The 10,326-nt window shown below is 43.2% G+C and overlaps 1 protein-coding gene across 2 annotated transcripts in view; it reads left to right on the forward strand.

Annotated features, from left to right (window-relative positions):
- The first annotated feature begins 1,253 nt into the window (after positions 1-1,253).
- Positions 1,254-10,326, forward strand: part of ZNF621 (zinc finger protein 621) — an 11,292-nt gene continuing 2,219 nt past the window's right edge. The window contains exons 1-4 of one of the 2 annotated variants that reach the window (XM_008053875.1): positions 1,254-1,315; positions 1,750-1,823; positions 7,554-7,680; positions 8,247-8,354. In XM_008053875.1, the coding sequence (XP_008052066.1) occupies positions 1,800-1,823; positions 7,554-7,680; positions 8,247-8,354 (259 nt within the window). In that variant the 5' untranslated portion in view covers positions 1,254-1,315; positions 1,750-1,799. Of the gene's footprint in view, positions 1,316-1,741; positions 1,824-7,553; positions 7,681-8,246; positions 8,355-10,326 lie in introns of those variants that run through there. The other variant, XM_021710382.1, reaches the window with a different exon arrangement.

A 10,326-nucleotide genomic window follows, 5' to 3' on the forward strand; every position in this document is an offset into this window, starting at 1 on the left:
CCAGTGGGCGAGGCTGCTGCTGATTGGCTGGCTTTCAGATGTATTTATCACTGGCTCCTGTTCAGAAGCTTGGGGTGAGCCTATTGTTCATTGGTTGATTTTCAGAGCCTGTGTTCTGACCGGAAGTTATGTGACTTCATGGCAATTACCAGTTTGTGACTTGGGACTTTGGTCAAAGGGCAGTCTTTTCCTTTCCTGAATATGATAAATTATTTTAATTCTCAGTGTCCCCCTCATCTTTTCTTCCTGCAGTCAAACTTACAGGAGAGACCGTAAGAGATTGTCCAGATCTTTATTTGTAAAAGTATGATTTTTTTTTTAGCCAGTATTAGTATTTGTTATTTAAGTGCCAGTTACTGTGCAGAAAAAGTAGCCAAACTACGAATTTTTGTAACTTATTGGAAAAAGCTAAAACAGGACATTTAGGGTATTTTGCCAAAGTCAATATAGGACCACATCATTTAATATAGAACATGCCCTGTATCTAGAGGATCCCTGAGAACCTTAGTCACTGTTATCGGTTGTTAAACGAATCTGTCTTAAAACGTTCCACACACATCTAGGAGGGGAAAGAACTACAAGGGCAGGTGGAAACCATAGTTTTCCTGAAGGCTGCCCAGCCCAGGCCCCTCTAAGAGATTACACAAGAGGTGCCTTTCTCGCCATACCTGCACAGCTCAAGCTTCAGGGCACCCTCGGAATAAAGGCGGCTGATTGCTGAGGGCCAGTCGGTTAACTGGCGTCCCATTTGTGCCTAGGGGCCGACGTCAGAGTAAAGCCAGTTTGCATCATTGCCTTCACACCCCAAACCTAGGCGGTGCCAAAGGCTGCCGCAGGAGACGCCCCGGCCGAGAGAGTCGCAACAGCAAGTCAACCGCCGACCGCTCGGTAGCCGACTGGCGCGGCAACCCCGCCTTTTCCGCTGGTCGGGGCGAGTCACGTGGGACCGGACCGCAGGGCTACAGAGATGGGCAGCCTCCGGGGGGCCTAGAGGGGCCCTACGTGCGCGCTCGCTTTTCCGGATCGGCTTCTCGTTACCAGCTTCTCGGTGTTCGGAGAGGAAGAACGCGGCTTTCAGAGAGTTCTACGAGCCAGGTCCGCCCGGTGCCGGCTTCCTCGCTGCCCCTGGCGGCTCGTCGGCCCCTAGTCCCTTGAACTTGGTCCCGATGGCGGCCGGTCCCTCCCTCACCAGGAGCGTGGGCGTCTGGGCCTCGCTGAAGCCGCGGAGGTGGCTGAGCGGCCTCCTAGAGCCCGGGCCGGCCCCTTGCCATCAAGGCGTGATCCTCTTTTCTGTCCCTACAGCCTCCCGCGCCCGGTACTGACGTTTCTGATGTTTGGGGTTGGGTTGGTTCTCCAGTCAGCATTGTCCACTGAGACACTACGGCTACCCCTGTCCCTCCTCTTCAGAGGCACTCTGTTTTGGGGTCAATGCCATGGTCCCTGTAAGCCTTCCGTAGACTCTTGACGTTTGTACAGACCCAGCACCGGAGGGACAGGGCTCTTCTCGGATCCCTCAGTCTACTCCATATGAATGGGCTCAGGAATGCTCTTCGGACTGAGGAGACAGATGGGAGGGTTGTCCTGGCAGAACAATTCATAAAGAGGTTGTGGCTATCAGGGTGAGGACAGCCAGAGGGGGGCGTAATGGAGTCTCCTTCCAGTGTGGAAATGTGGAGACTGGGAGGGTCATAGGTTGCTGTAGGTGATGCAGAATAGGGTCCATAGCATTCATGGCTCTTCTTCTCTTAGCTTGCTTTCCAAACTCAGAAGACAGTGCATGAAGCCAGGAGACATCAGCCATGCTCCAAACAACTTGGCCTCAGGTGAGCTGAGCTTCCTTTTAGTCTTTTTTTACTCATATTAGCTATCCTGTAATCAGGAACGGACAGAGAAGGCCTAACTTGGCCAGGCTGTGGTTTCCCTTTTGATTTTATCCTTAGGGCTCTGGCAGATGTAAATATGTGATGGAGGAAATAAAAGTTTTGTGTATAGAGAGAGCAGAACTTAGAGATATGTAGTTTTAAGTGGAAGAAAGGGAACCCAAGCCAAGAAACTGAATTCCATGTCATGTTCTAGAAATGAAAGTCACCTGCAGAAATCAGAGAAATTCTTTGTTGAAGAGATTGCCCCACAAATTGTGGATGTATCCCAGAGACACCAGCATTGTTCTTTGAATATACATTTTCTAAATGCTAGATGCAAAGGCCCTGAAGTGGGGGAGAAAGCTGGGTGTACTCTAGACACAGGAAGAGATCAGAGAGAAGTATTTCAATGTGAGGTGGGAGAAGTAGGCAGATGGTGAAAGCTTTGGTTTCTACTCTAGTTCAGTGGGAAGGCACTGAAGAGTTTTAAGCAGAGGGGGGTGACATGATTGGATTTATACGTGAAAAAGACTTTTCTGGCCCTTAGTGGTGAATTGATTATAGAAGGGTGTGAGTCAAATAAGACGATATTACAGTCCAGGAAGATATTAAGTACTGTCTTTTTATTTATTTATTTAAAAATAGTCTTTATTTTTTAAGAGCAGTTTTAGGTTCACAGCAAAATTGAGTGGAAGATACAGAGTCATCCCATGTACTCTCTGCCCCTACATATACATATATAAGTTGTCTCTCTCTCTCTCTCTCTCTCTCTCTCTGTCTCTGTCTCTCTCTGTCTCTCTTTCTCAGAGCTAGGGTCTCACTCTATTGTTCAGGCTGGAGTACAGTGGCACAGTCATAGCTCACTGCAGCCTCAAACTCCTGGGCTCAAGCAATCCTCCAGCCTCAGTCTCTTGCCTGGCTAATTTTTGAATTTTTTGTAGACAGAGTCTCACTGTGTTGCCCAAACTGATCTCGAACTTCTGGCCTCAATTGATCCATCTGCTTTGGCTTCCTGAAGTGTTGGGATTACAGACATGAGCCACTGCACCCAGCATAAGTTCTAATACAAGTTCAGATACAAGTTCTGGTATGGATACTATGTCAGTGTCTTTAAAAGAATGGAGATGCTTTCCTTCTCCTTCTTTCCATACTTTCTGATATGTCCTAAATTTTAGCATATGAGATTTGATTTTGGAAATAACTCATCCCTGATATTTAAAATGAAATTAAGTTTTATATTTGATAGCAGTTTTGGGTTCCTAGTAAAATTGGACAGAAAGCACAGAGTTCCTGTATACCTCCTACCCCCATGCAATGCACAGCTCCCCAATCCCCCATTCCCCTAGGAACATCCCACACCAGAGTGATACATTTGTTACAAGGAGTGAACCTAAGTTGCCAGATCATCATTGAAAGTCCATAGTTTACATTAGAGTTCACTCTTATTGTTATACATTCTATGGGTTTTGCAAGTGTATAATGACACATATCCATCATTGTAGTATCATGCAGAATAGTTACAATGCCCTAAAAATCCCTTATGCGCCTCCTTTCATCTTTCCCTTCCTCTTGGCTCCTAATAACCATTGACTGGTCTTTTTACTGTCTCTGTAGTTTAGCCTTTTCCAGAATGTCATATGGTTGGAATCATACAATATGTAGCCTTTTCAGATTGGCTTCTTTCACTTAGTTATATGCACTTAAGTTTCTTCCATGTTTTTTCATGACTTGATAGCTCATTTCATTTTAGCACTGAATAATATTCCATTGTCTGGAAGTACTACAGTTTATTTACCCATTCTCCTACTGAAGGACATCTTGATTGCTTTCAGGGTTTGAAAGTAATGAGGAAAGTTGCTATAAATGTTCATGTGCAGGTTTTTGTGCAGACATAAGTTTTCAACTCCTTTGGTTAAATAGCAAGGAGCATATAGAAAGAGTATGTTTAGTTTTGCAAACAATTGCCAAGCTGTCTTCACAAGTAGCTTTCCCATTTTGGTTCCCACCAGCAATGAATGAGAGTTTCTGTTCCACAGCCTGGCCAGCATTTGGTGTTGTCAGTTTTTAGATTTTGGCCATTCTAATAGGTGTGTAGTGGTATCTCATTGTTGCTTTTATTTGCAACTCCCTAATGACATATAATCTGGAGCATCTTTTCACTTGCCATCTGTATATTTTCTTTGTTGAGGTGTCTATTCAGGTTTTTTGCTCCCCCTACCCCCGCTGTTTTTTTGGTTTTTTTCATTTTAGTCTCACTTTGTTGCCCTGACTGTAGTGCAGTGTTACGATCATGGCTCACCACAGCCTGAGCTCCTGGGCTTAGACAGTCCTCCCATCTCAGCCTCCTGAGTAGCTGCGACTACAGGCACATGCCACCATGCCTGGCTAATTTTTAAATTTTTTTTTGTAGAGACATGACCAATTTTAATTAGATTGTTTGTAAGAGTTCTTTGTATATTTTGGATAATAGTGCTTTATCAGATATGTCTTGCAGCTATTTTCTCCCATTCTGTGGCATGTCTTCATTTTCTTGATTTATTATCCTTTTAAAGTATGTTTTAATTCCCCAACATCTTTTTTTTTTAATTTTTTTTCCAAAACATTGTTTGTTAGTCTTTCATACATATATTTTTAGATGACTTTAAATGATCTACTCTGCACAAATCTCATGGATTTTTAGAGAGAATAATGAATTTTATTGAATTCATAAGTAAATTTTGAGATAATTGACTTCATACAAATTTGGTTCTTCTCATTCAAGAGCACAGTATATTCTAATTTATTCAGTTCTTTTTTGTGTATCTTAATAAACAGTTGTTTTTTTTTAATCCTAGTCTTGCACATTTTTGTTAGGTCTGTTTTTAGATGTTTTTGTATAAATGTCATCTTATTTTCTCTCATTATATTTTTCAATTGCTTAAGATGGTATTTAGGAAAGCTAATAATTTTGGTTTACTTATTCTATAGATAACAGTTAATAGTTTTGTCAGTTCTAAATGTGTTCAGTTTATTTTCTTAGTCTTAGATATCTTTAGGCAGGTAGTTATTTCATCTGTAAGCAAAGATGTTTATGTTTATTTCTTTCATATATTTATGCTCTTTTTCCTGGCTTTTGCAGAAAGTAGAACCTCACTTCAGTAAATTATCAGCTATCAGCTTTGATATGCTTTAGCATTTGTTGTTTAGGTGGTATTTGTTGTTGGTTTCTTATCCTTTATATAAGTTAAAAAATTACACACACACACACACACACACACACACACATACACACATAGGAAATTAATTCTTTTAGCAAATGTATATTTATCATCCAATACATGTCAGATGCTAGTATGCAAATAGACCAATCTGAGCAAAACAGAATGTTTACTGCATAGACTTGCATTCTGGTAGGGGGAGATAGATAAATCAGCAATATATTATGTCAGATGGTGAGTAACACTGTAGAGAAAAATAAAATGAAGTGAGGTACATAGGGACCATCCACAAGAGGAACAAAAAGATATTTAAAACCCAACTGCCCTAAAACAATAAGTTTTTCCTTTAATATCAGGCATTTTTTTTAGGACTTACGAAACATGGGAATATTTGATGGCAGGTGAGAAGGACAATTTAGGTGAGGAAGAAGTTGATGGTGGTAGGCTGAGAGGAGAAAGTTGTGAAAGAGGCATTACGGAGTATAATTTGACTTGCTATTAGTGGAGGTGAAAGTTGGTTTTACCTGTGAGCCTGTCCGTAGAAGCCCTTAATGCCTTGTTGTTAAGCTGTAATTATAGGAAAACATGATTCAGTGTGCTGTTTGGATTTTTGGCTCACACCCTTTGGGGACCCATTGGACCTTATTGTTGTCAATTTAAAGGCTATACCTCCCTTTGAGTGTCCAATTTTTTTTTCCTTTCAATGTCTCCTTTAGAGCTGAGTTCCCTAATTGCACCTGTTTTTGAAAAGACCATCTGATAAAGACCTGCTTGTGAAGCCAGTAGAGTTGCTGTGAGCAGTTTGAGTTGCCAGAATTTATCTGTGGTGTATGAATCTTTCCTCTTCCTTTTAAGAGCAGTTGCAGTCACATTCCCCTCTCCCTGTCTCTCTGTGCCAACTACAGAAAATAGGCTGCTTTAGGGGCTTCCTGGAGTCAGAATGTGATAGGTAAGAGTAAGGGGCTTGGCTGCAGCTCTGGTGCTATTTTCATTTTCGGTGGCTGAAAAGAACAAGGCTGACAGCATAGGGTTATGAGAATCTCCTGGGAGGTGGAATTGTCTTTGGAAGCATCAAGGTGAGAAGGCACATAAGTCATGAAATCCCCTCCAAGGTGAGGTTGTCTCTGTGGTCTGCTCTATCCTAACTTTAGAAGCAGAGAAAGTAGCCAAAGGACACCATCCAGGACTGCTCTGGGGCTTGGTGGAAGGTTTAGAGGCTCTGGTGTCCAGGATGGTGTGTGCAGTTTTGAAACAACTGATTCCCAACCCAAACTGGGGAGGGGGACCCATGTGGCCTGGAATGGGTACATATGGTAAAGATGGATTAAATGATGATTTGGGGTGTTGGGGAGTTTGAGAAATTGTTCTCCAAAGATTGGGTGGTACTAGGTTATTATGGGGTTCAGGAGTTAGTCATGTTTTTGGAGAAGTTTATAAGCCCAGTTTGAGGGACAGCTTGGTGCATGGATAGAGCCCATGTTTGTTGTTTGACAGATCTAGGTTGAATTCCCATCCCTACCATATCCTGGCTGTGTGATCTTTGGCAAAGTAATTTTTTTTTGGCAAAGTAATTTTTTGAACCTTAGTTACATCATTTGAAAAATGGGAGTCATCATTCCTGTTTCACATCTATGTTGTAACAATGAAATTATATACAAGATTTAAAATTACCTACCTAAGAGCCTGGTGTATAGGGACTAATCAAAAAGTGTTAGTTGCCTCACTCTTGGGAAGGTGGAGATGGCCCTCGGGGGAACCAGAGTGACATGCCTAGTAAAGTGGACAGCTTTAGCTGGTGTGATGGAGCTCAGAAAACTGGGATGTGTCTGTGTCCAGGGACAGGGCATTGACAAACTGTCCCTGAAAGCAAGTGATTCAGAGAAGAGGGCTCAGATAGGCAAGCTGCAGGTTTCTTTCAAGAGTACCAGCTTTTTGATAAGACAGAAAAGTGTAAAAGACAAATATTCAAAATACTGGGAATATTTCTATGTACTCCTCTGTGTGTAGTGGACGATGCTGGGGAGGACCAAAGAGAAGCTAGGTGTGGGGAACTGATGGGGGCTGTGCATGTGCCCTTTGGTGAGTGGAGACAGGGCGAATGACAGCTGTCTAGTTTTTGGAGTCTAGAAAATAAGGTGACAGGATTATGGAGTACATAAGGGTAGGAAGTTCCAGAGGGGCAGATTTGTAAAGCCAGGAACATAGGGGTTGGTGCCACCAGGGAGAGAGCACTTGGATGCCAGGTTATGAGATGAGGCTAGCAGTTTGGGGCCCCAGAGCTGTGCAGATGGGAGAGTGTTGTGGCTCCCCAGTTGAAAATGGGAGTACTGGCTGAGGGCCAGCCCTGACTGGGGTGCTGGGTGCCATTCCTACTAGTGCAGACTTTCCATAGGTATCTGAGTTGCAGATCCAGGCAGGTTTTTCCCTTCCCTGCATCTCGGACTCCCTCTTTTCGCTTCTCACTCAGAGCTTGAGCAGGAACCTCTTGTTTCAGGAGCCAGTGACCTTTGAAGACGTGGCTGTGTACTTCACCCAGAATCAGTGGGCCAGTCTGGAGCCTGTGCAGAGGGCCTTATACAAGGAGGTGATGCTGGAGAATTATGCAAGTGTTGCTTCACTGGGTAAGGCCTCCTCGATGGCCCTCTGTGATGATTTGATATCTTCTCAGGTGTTTTGGGGATTCTAGATGCCCTTAGGTTTGATGATTCCAGAGGAGAGTTCTGCAATCTCCAGCCTCCAGATAGGAAATCCCTGGTTTCCTTTGATTTTTAAACTGGACTTCCTTCTATCTGAGGAAGGGTGTGGTTCAAGGTTCTGAGGGAAAGGACTCTCCTGGCACCATAAGTGAGCCCTTTATTCCTTCATCCTTTTAATTTGGGGGGGGGGATGTTGGATTTCCCTTGGTGGAAGATTTTCCCAGGGGAGCAGTTCATCCATCTTTCCTGAGGGAGCTTCCCTTCGAAGTCAGGGCCAGACTGCAAAGTTTCTTTCTGAGGTGGATCATATCTCCCTGGCATCATTGTGGAGCATAGCTTGGACCCCTTCCTTAGAAGCCCTGAGTAGCTCACTTCGTCTCCTGAGTGTTTATTTCTCTCCCAACTAGGCTGATGGAGGGTGGGCTGAGAGACGTCTCAGAAACAGTTCTGGATGTCTCCCCACAACTTGTCTTCTTTTTTTCTTCCTGAAGTAGCATTTCCATTCCCTAAACCTCTTCTGATCTCCCAGCTGGAGAGAGGGGAAGTACCCTGGAGCCCAGATCCCTGGGACACAGAGGTTCGGAGAACTATCACTCCAGGTGAGTAAGAGAACCCAGTAGTTAAGTTTCTTGTTTTGCCTTTCTGGTTTACAATGTAAGAAGTGTTTCTTTTCTGCCGAAGCAGAAGCTCCCAGTCACTTATAAGACAATATGCTACACTCTCTGACCTCACTCTGAGTTCTGACCCTGAGCCTGGAAAGACCACCTCTAGGAGTGTTTGGCCCCACACTGTCTGCACATTCTTGTGATTGTCCTTCTAAGCATAAAAGTTGTTAGCCTGTAGCTTCAATCTACTTCTTTCCTCACTTACTTAGAAAGTTTTAATTTATGCCATTTTTCATCACAAACTAATGAAGTTTCAGTCAACTTTAAGGATAATGTGATTTTTGGAGCCAAACTGATTTATTTGTGCCACAGCTATGAATTTTTTTTTTTTTGAATTGTAGTCTCACTCTTTTGCCCAGGCTGGAGTGCAGTGGTACACTCACGACCAGCCCAGCGTTGACCTGCAGGGCTCCGGCGATCCTTCCACCTTAGCCTTCCAAGTAGCCAAAACTATAGGTGCACGCTACCAAGTCTGGCTAATTTTTAATTTTTTTTAAATTTTTTTTAATTTATTGTAGAGGCAAGGTCTTGCCATGTTCCCCGGGCTGATCTTGAACCCGTGGGCTTGGGCGATCCACTCACCTCGGCCTCCCAAAGTGCTAGGATTACAGGCTGAGCCACAGAGCCTGGCTTATGAATTTTACTTTTAGGCAGTCAGCAATGAAAATAATGGCTTTAATTTGCTTTTGTAGTATCTAAATCACTTAAAAATTGCATTTGCTGTAATCTTTAGGTCTCTTTTGTATTTGTCATAGATGGAACTGTAGTTTTCATGAAAGGGCCAGGAATATTTTCCATCATAATCCCCAACATACACCACATCTAAGATTTTCCTGGGACACCTTACCCAGGAAAGGTTTTGATTGCTTGGGTTTCCTTTTCTTTTGGGAGAAAATTTCCAAGGCTTATTCTTCAGACACACAGTGATTTTGTGTATAGTAGTTCCTTTAGCAGTGGTACCACAGTGGCCATAGCTCTCTGATCCAACTTCTATTCCAGCCGACTTTCTGAAAGAAATTATCTCTTATCCCAGAATATTATGGGGAATTTTTTTTTTTTTTGAGTCAGAGTCTCTTTCTGTCACCCAGACTGGAGTGCAGTAGCATGCTTACGGCTACTGCAGCCTCTGCCTGCTGGGCTCAGGCGATCCTTCTGCTTCAGCCTTCTAAGTAACTACAGGCATGTGCCACCACACCCAGCTAATTTTTTGACTTATTGTAGAGACAAGGTCTCCCCATGTTGCCCAGACTAGTCTTGAACCCTGGGTTCAGGCAATCCTTTTGCCTCAGCCTCCCAAAGTGCTGGGATTACAGGCATGAGCCACTGTGCCCAACTGGTGTGGAATATTTTAAAATAGAATTATTCAGATGTTACTTAGGATTTTGGGTGGCTTTCCAGGTTACAGGTAGAACACTGGGATCCCTTTTTTTTTCTGTTTTTTTTTCCTCAGTCTGTAAGACCTCTTGTAGTGCTATAACTGCTTCTCTACTCTTCCTGATCTCTCACCTTTTTCCTCATAGGTCAGTTGGTCTCTTTCTCTCTCAATTTTTTTTTCCCTCTGGTGGCAGACCTGGCCAGAAAAAAGAAAATACATATATATTTTTCTATTTCTTGCTGATTCTTATCTCATTTTTTTCTTTTCTTTTTTTTGATCTCCTCCTGCCTTCTTTCCTTCCCATTCCTGGCTCTCTTTTTTCCCATTTTACCTGCCTGAGTTCATTTCCCAGCCTTCCTTATAGAGGACACTTACTGACTGTCTTTCCTTGTCTGCTTTGGTGTCTTTACTTCTCCAGTTGTAATCATTACTTTTCTTTGTCTCTCTCATCCTCTTTTTTGTTTTGTTTTGTTTTTTGAGTTGGAGTCTCACTTTGTCACCCAGACTGGAGTGCAGTGGCCACTCCTGGCC

This window comes from Carlito syrichta, unplaced genomic scaffold (assembly GCF_000164805.1).
Source record: "Carlito syrichta isolate Samal-C Ts95f unplaced genomic scaffold, Tarsius_syrichta-2.0.1 Scaffold288790, whole genome shotgun sequence".
In the NCBI taxonomy this organism is placed as follows: domain Eukaryota; kingdom Metazoa; phylum Chordata; class Mammalia; order Primates; family Tarsiidae; genus Carlito; species Carlito syrichta.